Here is a 20,402-nt window from a genome sequence, read left to right as displayed (position 1 = left end):
GCCATACAGTTTCACTGTAGTTTTGGTAATTTTATTTAATTTTTTTTTACCCATACCCCTAAAATAGCTGTCAGCTGAACATACATTCATTTGGCGGACAAATGTTTCTTCCAATCCCTCCATACATGTGAATGTTTAGCTTAGCTGAGTGCTCATGTGTTCCAAATAGTGAGAGGAGGGGTAAACTGCTGCCAGACTCCTCTGGTCAGCGGCTTGTATATCCAATAACAAACAGATTGAGCAATTTAAATCCAACATGCCCGATCCTGCTCTTCCCAAATCATGTGTTGGCCCTGGTTTGGTAGATTTTTCTAATGTGTATAGAGGCCAGAAGTCAATCCTTGTATTCCCCATGAAATAACAATTCTGGAGAATGTTTTCTTAGAAATATGCATGGTGCTATTACTCTGTTATTCTTCCTGTGGTTGTGTAAATAAATGAATGAAAGGACAGCCGGCTTGGTTATCAGTCACTGAGCCAAGTGCCAACACAGATGTGAACCTAACATAAGAGAGCTGCTCCTGTGAGTTGACTAGTCATGGATATTCAACTTTTCCAGCCTAACAGGATCAAAGCCTTGGTGCACGGTAGACTTTTTAAAGTTTATATAGTATAGACTTCTTCTGCTATTATGATTTGTGGAGACCTGGGCACATTTTTTTTATTTTTTTTTGTATATTGACTTTTGACTCTAAAATTGTTAATGTCTTGCTATTTCTATATGGACAGGTTTATATTACCGGGAGAGGTAGACATTGATGATGTTCCATATGAAGACTTCCTTACTCCAGAAGAGGAGGCAGAAAGCCGAAAAGAGAGAGAAACCCAGAGACATAAAAAACTCCTGCAGCAGGTGGACTTTGAAGAGTGAGTGGGTCTTGGTTGTTACTTCATTTTTAGTAAACTTAACTCTTTCATTTTGGTACCAATAAATTTAATGGTTTAACCATTCCGACTGCATGTGAATGTTGTGACTACTGATAGTTTTGCAGTAAAATCGTGCTAAGATAAGTGAGCACTTGATTCTGCCTGTTGGCTTACATGATATCATTATGACTGAACATTGGAAAACAGCTATGTAGCTTTAAAACAATGTTAAATGGGACATTGGCCGTCAGTGAAGCTCATAGTGCAAAGTAACGTGTAAGTAGCCTGTAGACACAGACTCCTATCAAGTAGACCCCATGTTAAATTGGTTTTGTTTAAGAAATTTATGGTACATACCATTTTACAGACTCATGTTTATCTCCAAAATAGGGACCCCTTTCCCATCTGTTCAAATTGCCACCTAGAATGGGAAGGTGGTTGACATTAGGGATTCAACCAAGCTCACTGTGCCATGCTGTCTCTGTGACTTCTATTCTTCTCTAGGAGAGTTACATAAAGAACATAGCACAGCAAGCTTGACGTCTCTTAACTCACAGTGGCCACTTCATTTGATGAGACTAGAAAACTCCCTTTCTAGAGATAGATTTGGAATCTGCACCTATCTGATATGTATGGCTTATCCTGTGGATATTCCTTAAATGTCTAAAATGAAGCTAACCCTTAAAGGGGTACTCCGGTGAAAACCTTTTTTCTTTTAAATCAACTGGTGGCAGAAAGTTTAACATATTTGTAAATTACTTCTATTAAAAAATATTTATCCTTCCAGTACTTATTAGCTGCTGAATGCTACAGAGGAAATTCCTTTCTTTTTGGAACACTGATGACATCACGAGCACAGTGCTCTCTGCTGACATCTCTGTCCATTTTAGCAACCATGCATAGCAGATTAATGCTAAGGGCAGCATGGTGGCTCAGTGGTTAGCACTGCTGCCCTGCAGTGCTGAGGACTTGGGTTCAAATCCCACTAAGGACAACAATAAATAAAGCGTTATTATTATTATAATAATAACGTCAGCAGAGAGAACTGTCCTCGTAATGTCATCAGAGAGCATTCCAAAAAGAAAAGAATTTCCTCTGTAGTATTCAGCAGCTAATAAGTACAGGAAGGATTAAGATTTTTTATTAGAAGTAATTTACAAATATGTTTAACTTTCTGCCACCAGTTAACCTCTTAAGGACCCATGACGTATGCATACGTCATGAGTCCCGGTCCTGCGATATAACGCGGGGTCACACGGTGACCCAGCATCATATCGCGGCGGGCCCGGCGTCATAGTGAAGCCGGGACCCGCCTCTAATAGCGCGCGGCACTGATCGCTAAAAACGAAAGTAAAAGTGCCCGGCTAGCTCAGGGAGCTGTTTGGGATCGCCGCAGTATAATCGCGGCATCCCGAACAGCTGTAGCACAGGAGGAGGTCTCTTACCTTCTCCTGCGCTGTCCTATCGCCGAATGAATGCTTCAAGCCTGAGATCCAGGCTTGAGCATTCAATCGCCGAAAACCCTGATTGATCCATTCCTATGGAGATGGATCAATCAGTGTAAAAGATCAGTTAATGCAATGTTATAGCCCCCTATAGGAGCTATAATATTGCATTAAAAAAGTGTAAAAAAAATCATTAACCCTTTCAATTATCCCTTCCCCTAATAAAAGTTTGAATCACCCGGCATTTCCAAAAATAAAAAAAACATTATGTAAATAATAATAAAAATAAACATATGTGGTATCGCCGCGTGCGGAAATGTCCGAATTATAAAAATATACCACTTTTTAAACCGCTCGTTCAATGGCGTACGCGCAAAAAAATTCCAAAGTCCAAAATAGCGCATTTTTGATCACTTTTTATACCACAAAAAAGTGAATAAAAAGTGATCAAAAAGTCTGATCAGAACAAAAATTGTACCGCTAAAAACTTCAGATGACGGTGCAAAAAATGAGTCCTCAAAGCGCCCTGAACACAGAAAAATAAAAAAGTTATAGGGGTCAAAAGATTACCATTTTAAACGTATACATTTTCCTGCATGTATTCATGATTTTTTTCGGAAGTGATACAAATTCAAACCTATACAAGTAGGGTATCATTTTAACCGTATGGACCTACAGAATAAAGATAAGGTATCATTTTTGACAAAAAATGTACTGCGTAAAAACAGAAGCCCCCAAAACTTACAAAATAGCGTTTTTTCATCAATTTTGTCGCACATTGATTTTTTTTCCCGTTTCACCGTAGATTTTTGGGTAAAATGACTGTCATTACAAAGTAGAATTAGTGACGCAAAAATTAAGCCATTATATATAATTTTAGGTGAAAATTTGTAAGAGTTATGATTTTTTAAAGTTAAGGAGGAAAAATTGAAAATGAAAAAACGGAAAAAGCCCGGGTCCTTAAGGGGTTAAACAAGTTATCCCCTATCAATAGGATAGGGATAACTTGCTGATTGGTGGGGGTCTGATGACTGGTACCCCTAGTGATCACAAGAACTTAAGTAAATTGTCTTGTGAGAGAATAGAGTGGTAGCATACATGCTCAGCTGCCGCTCCGTTCATTCTTTATGGGATTTTTGAACTTTGGGAAGCACTGAACTCTGTTGTGTTTGGATGTCCCATAGGCAGTGCATGGAGCTGTGTTCCAGCATGTGTGCTATTTATTTGAGGGACAATTGGCCTCTATTCTCAGGAGTGGTTGGACCCGTTTACCATGTGCTAGAGACACTTTAGGAGCTCTGATCGATCAAGATCTGGGTGTTCAAACCACCACAGATTGTTAGATATTGTAGAGTAGTGCAAAAAAGATTGCAAAAAAAATGGTCTGCGGTGGCGCTGCCAAACCCGTCCGACGGGTTTGGCAGCGCCACCGCAGACCATTTTTTTGCAATCTTTTTTGCACTACTCTACAAGTCTACTGCCGACCTCTCATCGAGTACCCGGCTGGATCCTGCAGGCTGCAGCCAGAGACCATCTGACCCCACACGGAGGGGTGATATGCACATATCGAGCCATACCCCAGGTGAGTACCACTAGCATTGGGGTTGTGGACCGGGATTATCCCACTGAATTACGCGAGGCGCTATCCTCTCCCTGTCTCTTTTTTCTCTTTTCTAGATTGTTAGATAGGGAGAAGTTGTCGGCTTCTGTTACATTGACTGTGAAATACATTTGATGTCTTTGTTAGCTGTATACTATCACTAACTTCACTTATTTACCCCCACAGATTAACACTTGAGCAGAAGGAGATCTGCCGCTGTAGGCTCAAGTTACTGACGTACCTAGATCGCTTGTCAACATATGAGGTAAGTGTTTGCATTGAGCACAGTATAACATCCCCTTTATACAGATGTAACACAGAAGAATTTGGCATGCAAATGTATTGAGCCAGAATGTAATGTGCAACCGCAACCACACATAATATATACAGTAGACACTTGCTCCAATTACAGACTAGGCGAAATCCTGATGGCAGCAACATCTTATGCATCAGAAAAAAATATGCTTCAAAATAATGTACAAGCCCAATGAAAATAAACTATAGGGTGAATCTAAGACCGGGTTGTATTAGAAGCTGGTCCTAAGTAAACTCCCTCTGCCATTTGAAGATTTATTAAAGGGGTTAAACAGGAATAGAAAAATAGAGCTAATTTATTCTAAAAACAGCTCCATGTCTGTGTGCTGTATTTTAACTTGGCTTCCTTTACTTCAGTTGAACTGAGCTGCAATGCCCTTTGACATCACTAAACATTGCACAAAAATGAACAACTTTTTTACTCCACATACCTGGCATTCATACTGAGTTAAATTCCCTCCTATATATTTAAAAGGGTTATCTAGAATAGAAAACCAGATCTAATTATTTTTCAAAAACAGCTCCCCTTCTGTCTCCAGATTGTTTGGTATTACAACTTGACTCCATTCACTTCAATGGAACTGAGCTGCAGAACCACACCCCACCTGGAGACAGCTGGGGAGCTGTTTTTGAAAGAAACTGGCTCAATTAACCCCTTTAAGAAGGGAAAATAATAATAATATACAGCGCCGTTTGAAGGAATTTGGGGCCCCAAGCAAAATGGACATGAAGGCCCCCCCCCTTGAGGTTTACGCACGTCACACTCTAGGGCCGGCGTCAGGACGTAGTAACACCGGCCCTTGAATGCTGGGAGCGCGAAGTGAGCGAACGTCGATACGAGGCCCCCACATTAGGTGCGGCACAGTTCCCCCCACGTTAGGTGCGGCACAGTTCCCCCCACATTAGGTGCGGCACAGTTCCCCCCACGTTAGGTGCGGCACAGTTCCCCCCACGTTAGGTGCGGCACAGTTCCCCCCACGTTAGGTGCGGCACAGTTCCCCCCACGTTAGGTGCGGCACAGTTCCCCCCACGTTAGGTGCGGCACAGTTCCCCCACGTTAGGTGCGGCACAGTTCCCCCCACGTTAGGTGCGGCACAGTTCCCCCCACGTTAGGTGCGGCACAGTTCCCCCCCACGTTAGGTGCGGCACAGTTCCCCCCCACGTTAGGTGCGGCACAGTTCCCCCCCACGTTAGGTGCGGCACAGTTCCCCCCCACGTTAGGTGCAGCACAGTTCCCCCCACGTTAGGTACGGCAGTGTTCCCCCACATTAGGTGCAGTATAGGTCCCCACATTAGGGCCGGCGTCAGGACGTAGTAACACCGGCCCTTGAATGCTGGGAGCGCAAAGTGAGCGAACGTCGATACGAGGCCCCCACATTAGGTGCGGCACAGTTCCCCCCCCACGTTAGGTGCGGCACAGTTCCCCCCCCACGTTAGGTGCGGCACAGTTCCCCCCCACGTTAGGTGCGGCACAGTTCCCCCCCACGTTAGGTGCGGCACAGTTCCCCCCCACGTTGGGTGCGGCACAGTTCCCCCCACGTTGGGTGCGGCACAGTTCCCCCCACGTTAGGTGCGGCACAGTTCCCCCCACGTTAGGTGCGGCACAGTTCCCCCCACGTTAGGTGCGGCACAGTTCCCCCCACGTTAGGTGCGGCACAGTTCCCCCCACGTTAGGTGCGGCACAGTTCCCCCCACGTTAGGTGCGGCACAGTTCCCCCCACGTTAGGTGCGGCACAGTTCCCCCCACGTTAGGTGCGGCACAGTTCCCCCCACGTTAGGTGCGGCACAGTTCCCCCCACGTTAGGTGAGGCACAGTTCCCCCCACGTTAGGTGCGGCACAGTTCCCCCCACGTTAGGTGCGGCACAGTTCCCCCCACGTTAGGTGCGGCACAGTTCCCCCCACGTTAGGTGCGGCACAGTTCCCCCCACGTTAGGTGCGGCACAGTTCCCCCACGTTAGGTGCGGCACAGTTCCCCCACGTTAGGTGCGGCACAGTTCCCCCCACGTTAGGTGCGGCACAGTTCCCCCCACGTTAGGTGCGGCACAGTTCCCCCCACGTTAGGTGCGGCACAGTTCCCCCCACGTTAGGTGCGGCACAGTTCCCCCCACGTTAGGTGCGGCACAGTTCCCCCCACGTTAGGTGCGGCACAGTTCCCCCCACGTTAGGTGCGGCACAGTTCCCCCCACGTTAGGTGCGGCACAGTTCCCCCCACGTTAGGTGCGGCACAGTTCCCCCCACGTTAGGTGCGGCACAGTTCCCCCCACGTTAGGTGCGGCACAGTTCCCCCCACGTTAGGTGCGGCACAGTTCCCCCCACGTTAGGTGCGGCACAGTTCCCCCCACGTTAGGTGCGGCACAGTTCCCCCCACGTTAGGTGCGGCACAGTTCCCCCCACATTAGGCTAGCAGTGTTCCCCCACATTAAGTACAGTGTAGTTCCCCACATTAGGTGCAGTGTAGTTCCCCACATTAGGTGCAGTGTAGTTCCCCACATTAGGTGCAGTATAGGTCCCCACATTAGGTGCAGTATAGTTCCCCCCATTAGGTGCAGTATAGTTCTCCCCACATAATGTGCAGTATAGTTCTCCCCACATTAGGTGCAGTATAGTTCTCCCCACATTAGGTGCAGTATAGTTCTCCCCACATTAGGTGCAGTATAGTTCTCCCCACATAATGTGCAGTATAGTTCTCCCCACATTAGGTGCAGTATAGTTCTCCCCACATTAGGTGCAGTATAGTTCTCCCCACATTAGGTGCAGTATAGTTCTCCCCACATTAGGTGCAGTATAGTTCTCCCCACATTAGGTGCAGTATAGTTCTCCCCACATTAGGTGCAGTATAGTTCTCCACATTAGGTGCAGTATAGTTCTCCACATTAGGTCCAGTATAGTTCTCCACATTAGGTCCAGTATAGTTCCCCACATTAGGTGCAGTATAGTTCTCCACATTAGTATAGTCCCCCACATTAGTATAGTTCTCCACATTAGGTGCAGTATAGTTCTCCACATTAGGTGCAGTATAGTTCTCCACATTAGGTGCAGTATAGTTCTCCACATTAGGTGCAGTATAGTTCTCCACATTAGGTGCAGTATAGTTCTCCACATTAGGTGCAGTATAGTTTACCCCACATTAGGTGCTGTATAGTCCCCCCACATTAGGTGTAATATGTTCCCCCACAGACATACAGCCTCCAGCCATACATTGTATGGCTGGAGGCTGTATGCCTGTTTACTGCCCCACTTCAGTGTTCTGACCACTGCTCCTCTGGTCCGGCCACCATAGCAGTAGGTCCCGGGACTGGAGGAGCGGTGGTCGCAGCACTGAAGCTGATGTGCCGCTGGTCACTTACCATGCTGGCCAGCACATGTCCGATTCGCTGCTCCGCTCCTCCGCGTTGCTTTCCAATGGGCGCACGCACGGGACGGGGCAATTGCCCCGTTCCCCCCCCCCCCCCCCCCGGATCTGCCACTGCATGCAATATATACACACACAACACACTGTACACATTACATACTGCACATGCATGCTTCATACACACACAACACACTGTACACATTACATACTGTACATGCATGCTTCATACACATGCAGATACTGTAAACATTACATACTGCACATGCATGCTTCATACACACAACACACTGTACACATTAAATACTGTACATGCATCATGCACACACACTGTACACATTACATACTGTGCATGCATCATACATACACACACTGTACACTTCATACTGTACATGCATCATACACACACTGTACACATTACATACTGTACATGTATCATACACACACACACTGTACACATTACATACTGTACATGCATCATAAACACACATACTGTACACATTACATACTGTACATGCATCTTACACACACCACATTGTACACATTACATACTGTACATGGATCATACACACCACACACTGTACACATTACATACTGTACATGCATCATACACACCACACTGTACACAATACATACTGTACATGCATCATACACACACAGCACACTGTATACATTACATACTGTACATGCATCATACACACACACTGTACACATTACATACTGTACATGCATCATACACACACACTGTATACATTACATACTGTACATGCATCATACACACAGATACTGTACACATTACATACTGAACATGCATCATACACATACTGTACACATTACATACTGTACATGCATCATACACACACATACTGTACACATTACATACTGTACATGCATCATACACACACACATACTGTACACATTACATACTGTACATGCATCATACACACATAGGGGGACATTTATCAAAACCTGTGCAGAGGAAAAGTTGCCCAGTTGCCCATAGCAACCAATCAGATCGCTTGTTTCCTTTTGCAGAGGCCTTGTTAGAAATTAATGAAGTGATCTGATTGGTTGCTATGGGCAACTGGGCAACTTTTCCTCTGCACAGGTTTAGATCACCTCCATACTGTACACATTACATACTGCACATGCTTCATACACACACAGATAGATAAGTGTTTCCCAACCAGGATGCCTACAGAGATTGCAAAATTACAACTCCCAGCATGCCCAGACAGCCTTTGGCTGTCTGGGCATGCTGAGAGTTGTAGTTTTGCAACAACTGGAGGCACCCTGGTTGGGAAACACTGGTATGGATACACACATGCACTTTACATATAGTCATCCACAGTAGTAGCACACACACAGGCACATTACATAGACATACACATGTACACACACATATATATATCTCCACATACACACACACGCTTATACATATATATATATATATATATATATATATATATATATATATGTATGCAGGGACACTTACTGTAGTCAGGCCCCATGTTGTACAGCCTCTGCAGTCTCCTTTCCTCACAGCTCTCTCCTCCCCCTCCTCCTGCTCAGACTTCCGGGCTGAGGGAACATACCAAGTGCAGTGGGGATGGCGGGAGCGTGATTGTGGTGAGGTGAGAAGAACTCCAAAGCCGCAAATTAGTTTATTTAAAAAAAATGTCAGACATTCGGGGGGCCCTCTTGTTTGACTGTGTGCCTGGGGCCCGGAGCACAAGCTCCAAGAGCATGATTATTAATCGCTACAGGACGGGCAAGCACTGGCTTTGCATGGGGGCCCCCAGCTAGCTCGGGGCCCCAAGCAATTGCTTGGTTTGCCTGTCCTGTAGCGACGGGCCTGATAAAATATATATACACACACACACACACACACACACACACACACACACATACACACACACACACATATATATATATGTGTATGTATATATATATATATATACTAGCTGAGTACCCGGTGCTGCCCGTTTTTTTCTACCTTTATCCTTGTGGTGAGGAAAAGCAACAAAGGAGGAAGCTTTTGTCCTCATATCCCATCAGTAAATCCTGACCATATATCCCCTCCTAATAGCCTGACCCCAAATCTCCACCTCCTATTTTTTGTAAGCTGAAAATAAAAGGGGTGTGGCTTAAACGGTGGGCGTGTCTTTGTGAGATGGGACTTTTCATGCGGGGAGGGTGTGGCTTCCCAGTGACTGACACATTCACCAGGAGATGCAGAGCGGAGCTTGTGGAGTAAGGTACCAGAAGTCCTATATACTTGCATGGGACTTGAAACAAAATCCCCATCCTTCACATATGGGGCAGGTTAGGGGTTAATTAAACTATTATATATTTTTTATTTGACATATAAGTAACATGTGACCAAGTATTATCAAAATATCTCCAGCCATTTGGAAGTTATACAGTAACCTATATTTCCTATAGACTTGTATGGGACTTTATATAAAAACCTTGACTCTAGCAAATTGGAGTCGGTAAGGGTTAAATCACCTATCCTATGTTTGTTGATGACATATAAGTAACATGTGGCCAAGTTTCATGTTAATATCTTTAGTGGTTTTGAAATGATGCTGGAACATATATACACACACACACACACACACACACACACACACATACACATATACATACATACACATACATACACACACACACACACACACACAGACACATACACACATTCCCCCCATATACACACACACACACACACACACATAGACACATATTCATACACACATTCCCCCCTATACACACACATACACACACACGGACATACACATGCACACACACACACACACATACATACACACACACACACACATACATACACACACACACATATACACACACATACATATCTATCTCATGTGATAGACAGAATACACCGTGAGCATTATGAGCAGTGAATCATATCACTGAATACCTGGCTGCTTGTTTGTTAAGCCGCTCTTGCCTACAATGTAGTGTACTGCAGAACTGCTGATAAATAGATGGAAATTATCCATTCATAATCTGCTCCATTACCATATTTTGAAGGATTTCTCTAACATCTGCTTCTTTTGTCCTGAAGGAGATCCTCGGGGGGCCTCAGGCAGCGGAGAAGAGCTACGATGCCGACTTCTTCAAGAAGTTTAGGAACCAAAATATTGTGCTGTCAGCGAGAACATATGCTCGGGTAATGTTACAAAGTCAGAACAATAAAGGCGGAATTGATTCCTCTTTAAGTGAGCAGCCTTTCACCTCCATTATCATTTATAATCTGATTCAGTTAGTTAACTCGGCGTTAAAGCCCAGCACGCTTTGAACTCTGTATAGCAAGATGATCCTGTCAATACTAATTCACAATTAAGTAATCCTATCTAACTAGATACGAAGCAGTGCAATACTGGGCACGGTGACAAATGTTATTATCCATCTGCCTTTGTTATTTTTAATATGCGGATAATCTAAGGGCATAGAATTATATTCTTTGTGTCGCTGTTTGGTATAATTGCAGTTGTGTAATCCGCGCTGGCGGAGATTTGTAGGGCTTACGCTTAAAGAGGAATTTAACAAAAAAAAAAAATAAGGTAATAAAACGTGATGGAGGGTGTAATGGTTTGTGTTAGATCTACATGAATATCCTCACATGTTCAGAATTTAGTTTAGGAAGTTGATTCACTTTGGTGTTATTTCACAGAATATTTTAACCCTTGGTCTATTCTGAGCTTTGCAGAATGCTAAATTTATTATTTTTTCCCATAGTTGTAGCTGTTTTTTTTTTTTGTGTGAGATGTATCATTAAGTCTTTTACATAATTAAAGGGGAACTCAAAGATTGAACAACTCCTGCGGATAAGTGATAAGTGTCTGATTGCGGGGGATCCCACCTCTAGGACCCCCCTCATTTGCAAAATTCTTGTTTTCTTTTTACTTTCCTACAAAATAATATTTTTAGGGTAAAATAAAAGGTTCCATTACAAAATACATTTGGCCACTAAAAAAAAACAAGCCCTCGTATGGGTCTGTGGATAGAAAAATAAGAGAGATGGATTTTTGATTTTATTTTTTTTATTTGAAAAAAAACTAAAACCAAAAACAAGACAGCAATTGCACTTTTTGGGGGAATTTTCCAATGCAAGATAGGTTATATTATAGATGTTGATATCCCTTGGCTGCCATGGCAACCCAGCAGTGCTCCGCAGTCTTGGGCTGCTATTGGGATGATAGCGGTAGCTTCCTTGTTTTATCTTACCAACTACATGCTGCAGTCATTTTTGGCTGCAGCATCTAAGGGGCAGCTTTAGTGGTCTACCCAGGGATATTTGTCTTTGTGATACTTGGGGAAATGCAGACAGTAGGTCAGCAATCTACTCCTCTCCAGCCCAGATAAGTGTCTCCTAGTTGGAGTAATTTTTATTCATGCAGAGAACAGAGAAAGAATTTCCAAAGTCGCTACCACAATTACAATATAGTAAATCACACACCATTACCCATTGTGGTTGAGACTAATATACCACATCACGGTGTAGTTACATCCTGAGGATAGATAGCACTTTAAAGTTGGTGTTTTACTTCAATTAGAGGTCTTAGAACATGACTGGGGATGTAAGCAAAGCTTGAAATCACTCCAGAAACAAGATACCCATCCGTAGACAGAGTGCTGGCTGTTACAAGGCCTTTCATTTTAGCTACCTTGAAAAGATGGCTCTAGAGCGAGCTGCTTTGCAAATCCTTACCAGAATTTTCAGAGGAGAATATGTCTCGCTCCTCAAGGAGATACATTACACCCTTAAATCCTATGATGATAGGCGTCTCAACAGCCAGAAACACCTTGCTCTATCCTGATGAAGGTCAATATCCCTCCAAACGATTGTAAATTATGCACGTCTGCAGCCTGCTCATGGACTGTTGAGGAAGAACAGAATTAACACCCCTCTCCTTCCCTGTCTCCCCTTATGTGTTTGGTCTCTCAGTAATGATTCAAGCCTGAGATCTCCTGCCCCTACCCCCTTTTTCCCAACCCATACTGTGTGCAATTACTAATTGTTTGATATTGTTTTAAAATTTGTGTGCCGGAATGTTAGTGTAGCATGTGGAATGATGTATAATGTTGGTATTCCCATGTTATATGTTGGACTGTAGCACTATATATGGTAGTTGTATTGTGTGCCGCCTCCTAGCCTGCACTGCTTTACAGTACATTGGGGGAGATTTATCATAACCTGTCCAGAGGAAAAGTTGCTGAGTTGCCCGTAGCAACCAATCAGATCGCTTCTTTCATTTTTGAAAAGGCCTGTGAAAAATGAAAGAAGCGATCTGATTGGCTGCTATGGGCAACTTCACTCCTCTTTCTCTACACAAGTTTTGATGAATCTCCCCCATTGTGTCTATGTTTATGACAATTGACTGCTAATAAAGTTATTTTCAATAAAAATAGTCTGTCTACAGATGGAAGATTCTTTCCTTACTGTCTTGGCAAACATTCCCAGTCATGTTCTAAGACTCCTTATTGGAGTAAAACAAAAAATAAGGTGGCAAAAAGGAGCATGATTATGTATATACATTCTTCCCAGAATTCCCAGTGGAGCATGAACGGCATATAAGTCTCCATATGTCTTGATGACTTTCTCCTCACAGAGAAACATTACCCCTTTTGGTTCCAGGTCTAAAGACAACACTTCTCGGAATGCAAATAAGCATTGCTATAAGATTTCAGCTGTGAAGCCAACATGATTGTGAACGCAGCTTTATATTATGAACTGTGTGACACAGGATTAGCATTAATATGTGACTAAAGTTTAATATAGATGAATTCAATCGTTTTAAATGTAACCAGATTAAGGTAGTAGAAAAAAACTGATTGTGATTATAAAGAACATTTTTTTTTTTTTTATTGTAGGAAAGTAATGTACAGGCTCTGGATCTTCTCTTCACTTTCCATGGGTCCGATCTGCTCCCCCATCGTCTGGCTATTCTCTCTAATTTCCCTGAGACCACTCCTCCTCATAAATATGCCATATTGCTACCTGAGGCGAGGTAAGATCCTTTCATATGCATCTCTTATTACACTTCTTATTGTTTAGAGCAGTGGTCTACAAACTGTGAACCTCCAGATGTCACACAACTACAACTCCCAGCATGCCCGGACAGCCGTTGGCTGTCCGGGCATGCTGGGAGCTGTAGTTGTGGAACATCTGGTGGCTCACAGTTTGGAGACCACTAATTTAGAAGAATGGTATGATTGTCTTTTGCCCCTTTACTTTACTGTAATTCTCTGTAGTTCGGCTTAAATGCTTTTGTCGATGTGGCTTTTTTCTGCTTTATTAACCACTTAAGGACACATGCCGTAAATGTGCTGCGCTGCATAGCGTCACTTCCCGCACATTGTCGTACATTTACGGCGCGGCTGTGACGCGAGCACAGGATCTGAGCTCTCTTCATTCCCAGCAGGTCCTGGCCCTGCCGGTAATGGTGGGCATCAGCGATCGTTCTGATGTCTGCCATTAACCCCTCAGATGCCGTGATCAATACAGATCACGTCATCTGTGGCAGTGCGGCACTTAAAATGGCTGATCTGATGATTGCCCGCAGCGATCAGATCAGCAAAGATGGCGGATGGAAGTCCCCATCGCCTGCTTCCGTCCATCTCACGGGGTTTCTGCACTGATCTGCCTTCCAGCAGACCAGAGCAGAAGATCGCCGATAATACTGATCAGTGCTATGCCCTATGCATAGCATTGAACAGTATTAGCAATCTAACGATTGCTATAAATAGTCCCCTATTTCTGCGTTTTGTCACATGAAACTGGATTTTTTTAAATATAAAATGCGATCAAAAAGTCACATATATGCAAACATGGCGCAAAAAATGAGCCCTCACACATCCCTGAATACGGAAAAATAAGAGTTAGAGGTGGTCAAAATAGGGCAATTTTAAACATACTGATTTTGTAGGGAAAAAAAAGTTTGAGATTTTTTTTAAAGCAGTACAGTAATAGAAATGTATGTAACCATGGGTATCATTTTAGTCATATTGACCTATAGAATAAAGAAAACGTAATTTTCTCTATCGGCTCCATTGGGGGACACAGACCTTGGGTATATGCTGTTGTTGCTAGGAGACTTGACACTAGGGAAACCAAAAAAGTCGGCTCCTCCCAGCAGGATATACCCGCCTAAAGAGCCTGAGGAAATCAGTTTTAGCTTAGTGTCTACAGGAGATTAACACTGGTCTGGGGTTCTCCCCAGACCTGGTCTAACTTTTTTATTTTTCCAGATTGGGGACGTTTAGTTTCTTATTCCCTTTTTATTTTCCTTTTTTCATGTGGGGACTTCCTTAGGTAAGTTCTTCTTACCTAACGTCCCCCCCTTTTTTTTTTCTTACATGTTTTGAGGACTTGCAACCTCTGGAGACCCCTGTTTTAGTCCCACTCCTCTTTATTGTCATCTAATGTGTGGACTTCTGAGGTGGATCTGTTCATCCCTCTCTCTTACTATCTAGGCAGGGGCTCCCTATTACTTTATTGGGGAACTGGGGGGGCTGGTGGTCAGTAGTGTAGGACTGTCTCAGCACCTCTCTGGGCGCCAGTGTTTTAACATTGGCAGTTCTGTCCTCTTCTTCAGCAGCCGCGGCTGCCGTCTTACTCTGCCTATTCTTCTGTGTTCTGGCCGCATCGTCTGCGATGCGTTCGGGGCACAGTTTACTTTAACTTTCTTGGCAGTAACCCCGCCGACATCATTCCTCTCTCGGCGGGGTTCGTGCTCTGTGAGTTCAGACGCGCGAACCACTACAGCCAATGGGAGCAGGCAGAGGAGCCTTAGGACCAATCAGAGGCGCCCCAGTCTAACCCGGCCCCTCTCTTCTCATTGGTCCAGCTGCCCCTGCTTATTTCTCGCTCTCGCTCTCTCTCTCTCGCTCTCTCTCTCTCGCTCTCTCCTGAAGAACTTCTCCTCACAGCGGCTGCTGGTGAGACTGTTTTATTTAATCATGTCCGAGCCCAGAACTGTTCCTCCCTCTAAGCAGGTACCTGGGCCCTGGTCACCTACTATTCTTGCAAGGGCTGCAACTCTAAAATGCTTGGGTCTGCTGAACCCGCCTGCACCACTGCACCTCCTGACCCCCCTGGTATTCCTACTCAGGATGCTACCCCAGACCCAGTGGGCTCTGCTGCCCCTCCAGACTCGCTCTCCCTCACCCTATGTTAAATGCTCTCACAAGCGTAATAGGGGTCATTCCTCTGACTCCTCTCCGGAGTCTTTGTACAGACTTGGCGCTCCCCTCATGGGCATCGTCCCTCTGCTACGTCTTCCCGCAAGCGTCCCTCTTCTAGAAGACTCTCCCCAAGTCGCCATTCTGAGTCCCCAGAACGGCGCTCCAGGTCACTGTCTCCTTCTTCTAAGGCTGCATCCACCCGTTTCCCACTCCCCTGGAGAACTAGTTGATGAGGCTTTTGCTTCTGCCTCTGATTCAGAGGACCGCACAGACATGACTGACAAGGTGGACTCATTGGTTTCGGCCATAAGAGACACCTTTCACCTAGAGGACCCAGGAACTTTGGACGCTGTCCCAGAAGTTTCCTTTCATCGTGCCCGTCCGGCACCCAAGATGTTTAGCTCCCATGCTGAATTTGAAGCCTTGCTGGAGTCTGCCTGGAAGAATCCTGATAAAAGGTTTCAAGAAACAAAGAAGGTTCAAGCACGTTATCCCTTCGCTAAGGCCCTCAGTGCCCCGGTGGACTTCACCTTCTACGGTGGACCCACCAGTCTCCTGCCTATCTAGGGCTACTACCCTGCCTTTGCCTGATGCTGCTTCTTTTAAGGATCTAGCAGACAAAAGGGTGGAGACCTTGGCAAAAGTTGCCTTTGAGGCTTCGGGTTCTTCTCTTCTCCCTGCTTTTGCCTCTGCCTGGGTTTCCAAAGCCCTTACGATCTGGGTCTCCCGACTCCGTCAGGGCATTTCTTCGGGGGCTTCCTCGGAAGAACTGACCGACTTAATTCTCCTGCTTTCTAAAGCTGGAGATTTTCTATGTTCTGCTTCCATGCAGTCGGCCCGCTGTGCTGCCTTTGCAACGGGTAACCTAGTGGCTCTCTGTAGATCCACGTGGCTCAAAGCCTGGGATGCGGATGCAGCCTCCAAAAAATCTCTCACTGAGCTTCCATTTACTAGCTTTCTGCTTTTTGGTAAGCGCCTAGATGAGATCATCTCGGAAGCCACGGGAGGGAAGAGTTCATTATTACCTCAAAATAAGGCCCGCGGTACTACTACCCGCCGCAAATCTACCTCCTTTCGGTCCTTTCGTACCTTCGGTGTCACGAAGGGGGCCAGGCACTTCGGAACAAGAAGGCTCTCTCTTTCCTGACCCGCCCATCCTGGAAATCAGATAATCGTTCGGGCCGCTTTGCGGCCAAGGCGGGCACCCGCAAACCCACCTCTGCCTGAAGGGACGCCCCCACTCGCAAATTTTTCTCTGGTGGGAGGTCGTCTGGTGCTCTTCCGGGACGTCTGGACCACGCATGTAAAGGACTCCTGGGTCAGAGATGTGGTATTCATCGGTTACCGGATCGAGTTTGCCTCTCTTCCAAAGGATCGTTTTTTCCTTTCTCGAGCCCCACGGTCTCCCTCTCTGGCAAAGGCCTTTTGGGGTGCGCTTCAGTCCCTCCTCATTCAGGGGGTCATTGTCCCGGTCCATTCCAAGGAACATTTCAAGGTTTTTATTCAAACCTCTTTGTAGTTCCCAAGAAAGGGGGTTCAGTACGCCCCATCTTGGATCTAAAGCACCTCAACCGGCTTCTCCTCCTGCGCCACTTCCGCATGTAGTCTCTCCATTTGGTCTTGGCGACCATGGTCCAGGGGAGTTTCTTTCCTCAGTGGACATCAGAGACGCCAACCTCCACGTTCCGATTTTCTGGGACACCAGCGGTCCAGTTTGTGGCTCTCCCCTTCGGCCTGGCCACAGCTCCTAGAGTATTCACCAAGGTCCTTGTGCCGGTGAACGGCCTGCTACGGTCAAGGGGGTCTCGGTGATTCCTTACTTGGACGACCTTCTGATCAAGGCTCCGTCCAGAGACCAGAATCTAGAGAGTCTCACCTTCACTCTTCAGGCCCTGTCTCGCTTCGGTTGGTTGGTCAATCAGGACAAGTCCAACCTATTCCCCACTCAGTCGTTGGTTTTACTGGGACTCCAGTTCGACACCTAGTCTGCCTGGGTTCGCCTCCCGCCGGACAAGCGGCTGACCGTTCTGTCGGGGGTTCGTGTACCCAGGCGTAAACAATTGGGAAGCAGACTTCCTAAGCTATCCTCTCCTGACCCCGGCGAGTGGTCCCTTCATCCGGAGGTATTTGCAGAGATCTGCGACCTCTGGGAAACTCCGGATGTGGACCTCTTTGCATCCCGCCACAACCAGAAGGTTCCCCTCTTTTTGTCGAAGTCCTGGGACCCCCGTGCTCTGGCAGCGGATGCACTGGTGATTTCTTGGTCAGGTTTCGCCCTACCTTATCTGTTCCCTCCTCTTCCCCTCCTTCCCAGGGTCCTGAGGAAGCTCAAAGAGGAGGGCATTCCCGCCATTCTCGTGGCTCCAGATTGGCCTCGGAGGGCATGGTACGCCGATGTCGTCCGCCTCCTGGACGACGTTCCGCTGCGCCTTCCGCTTCGTCCAAACCTTCTCTCCCAGGGTCCCCTGTGCCACCCCAATTTACCGTCCCTGCATTTGACGGCGTGGCGGTTGAGACCGCGGTACTAAGGGCCCGTGGCTTCTCAACACAGGTGATTCGCACCATACTCAACGCGCGCAAGCCCTCTTCCGCGAAGATATACCACCGTACCTGGCGGTCTTATTTTCGTTGGTGTGAATCTCAATCTCTTTCTCCAGTGGTGTTCTCCCTTCCCCGACTCCTTTTATTTTTGCAGTCAGGGCTGGAACAGCAATTAGCTCTCAGCTCTTTAACCTGTTCAGGACCAATGATGTAACCTTACCTCATGAGTCCGCTCCCGATCTATAACGCGGGGCCACGGCGGGCCGGGACCCGTGGCTAATAGCGCGCGGCATCTAAAGTGAAAGCATGCCGGTTAGCTCAGGGAGCTGTTCGGGATAGCCGCGGCGGCGGCATCCCGAACAGCTTACAAGACAGCTGGAGGATCCCTACCTGCCTCCTCGCTGTCCGATCACCGAATGACTGCTCAGTGCCTGAGATCCAGGCATGAGCAGTCAAGCGGCACAATCATCGATCACTGGTTTCCTATGAGAAACCAGTGATCAATGTAAAAGATCAGTGTGTGCAGTGTTATAGGTCCCTATGGGAGCTATAACACTGCAAACAAAAAGTGAAAAAAAAAGTGAATAAAGATCATTTAACCCCTCCCCTATTAAAAGTTTGAATCACCCACCTTTTCCCATAAAAAAAAACCAGTGTAAATAAAAATAAACATATATGGTATCGTCGTGTGCGGAAATGTCTGAATTATTATAAAATATATATTGTTAATTAAACCGCACAGTCAATGGCGTATTTTGGTCACTTTTTATATCATGAAAAAATGATCAATAAGTCCTATCAATGTACAAATGATACCGCTAAAAACTTGAGATCACGGCGCAAAAAATTAGCCCTAATACCACCCCATACGCGGAAAAATAAAAAAGTTATAGGGGTCAGAAGAGGACCATTTTAAATGTATTCATTTTCCTGCATGTAGTTATGTTTTTTTCCAGAGGTACGACAAAATCAAACTTATATAAGTAGGGTATCATTTTTATCGTATGGACCTACAGAATAAAGATAAGGTGTCATTTTTACCTAAAAATGTACTACGTACAAACGGAAGCCCCCAAAAGTTACAAAATGGCGTTTTTTTTTCAATGTTGTCTTACAATTATTTTTTTTTCCTTTTGCCGTAGATTTTTGGGCAAACTGACGTTATTAAAAAGTAGAATTGGTGGTGTAAAAAATAAGCATAATCATATGGATTTTTAGGTGCAAAATTGAAAGAGTTATGATTTTTTAAAGGCAAGGAGGAAAAAACGAAATTGCAAAAACGGAAAAACCCCTGGTCCTTAAGGGGTTAAAGGGTCAAGTTTTGTCCCTTTCCATTCTTTTCCAACGCCCTCTGGCATCTGATTCTCATGTTCGGACCTTCCTTCAAGGAGTGGCCCACGCGGTTCCTCCTTACAGGTCTCCTACACCTCCTTGGGATCTCAATTTGGTCCTTGGCACCCTACAGGGTGGGCCCTTTGAACCCCTCAGGGAGGTTTCCCTTCGTCTCCTTTCCTGGAAGGTGGTGTTCCTTATGGCAATTGCCTCCATCAGACGGGTTTCGGAGTTGGCGGCTCTTTCTTGCCGCTCTCCCTTTCTAATTGTCCATCAGGACAAAGTTGTTTTTCGTCCGGTTCCTTCTTTTTTACCTAAGGTGGTTTCTGCCTTCCACCTTAATGAGGATATCATCCTCCCGTCCTTTTGTCCCGCTCCATCTCATCCCGGGGAGCATTTGCTTCATAAACTTGATGTGGTACGGGCGGTGCGTACCTACCTCTCTGTTACGTCTTCTTTTCGTCAATGTGATTCCTTTTTTGTTCTTACGGACGGTCACCGTAAGGGTCTACCTGCTTTGAAGGCAGCCATTTCGCTGTGGATCAGGTCTGCCATTTCAGAAGCTTACCGTTGCAAGGGGAAGACCCCTCCTTTCAGGGTTTCAGCTCACTCCACGCGTTCTGTCGGAGCTTCCTGGGCTCTCCATAACAGGGCTTCAGCCTCTCAAGTCTGTAGGGCGGCTACCTGGTCGTCCTTGCATACTTTTACTAAATTCTACTAGGTTCATACCTTTGCATC

The 20,402-nt window shown here is 45.7% G+C and overlaps 1 protein-coding gene across 3 annotated transcripts in view; it reads left to right on the top strand.

The window, feature by feature from the left end:
• The window catches only part of NBAS (NBAS subunit of NRZ tethering complex), a 701,350-nt gene that overhangs the window by 141,527 nt on the left and 539,421 nt on the right, over window positions 1-20,402 (top strand). For all 3 annotated transcript variants that reach the window (XM_056564221.1, XM_056564220.1, XM_056564222.1), the window contains 4 exons: window positions 730-867; window positions 4,099-4,177; window positions 10,669-10,773; window positions 13,479-13,615. In XM_056564221.1, the coding sequence (XP_056420196.1) occupies window positions 730-867; window positions 4,099-4,177; window positions 10,669-10,773; window positions 13,479-13,615 (459 nt within the window). The remainder of the gene's footprint in view (window positions 1-729; window positions 868-4,098; window positions 4,178-10,668; window positions 10,774-13,478; window positions 13,616-20,402) is intronic.

The sequence above is a fragment of the Hyla sarda genome, chromosome 3 (genome assembly GCF_029499605.1).
Source record: "Hyla sarda isolate aHylSar1 chromosome 3, aHylSar1.hap1, whole genome shotgun sequence".
In the NCBI taxonomy this organism is placed as follows: Eukaryota; Metazoa; Chordata; class Amphibia; order Anura; family Hylidae; genus Hyla; species Hyla sarda.
This window is presented reverse-complemented; position numbering and strand designations above follow the sequence as displayed.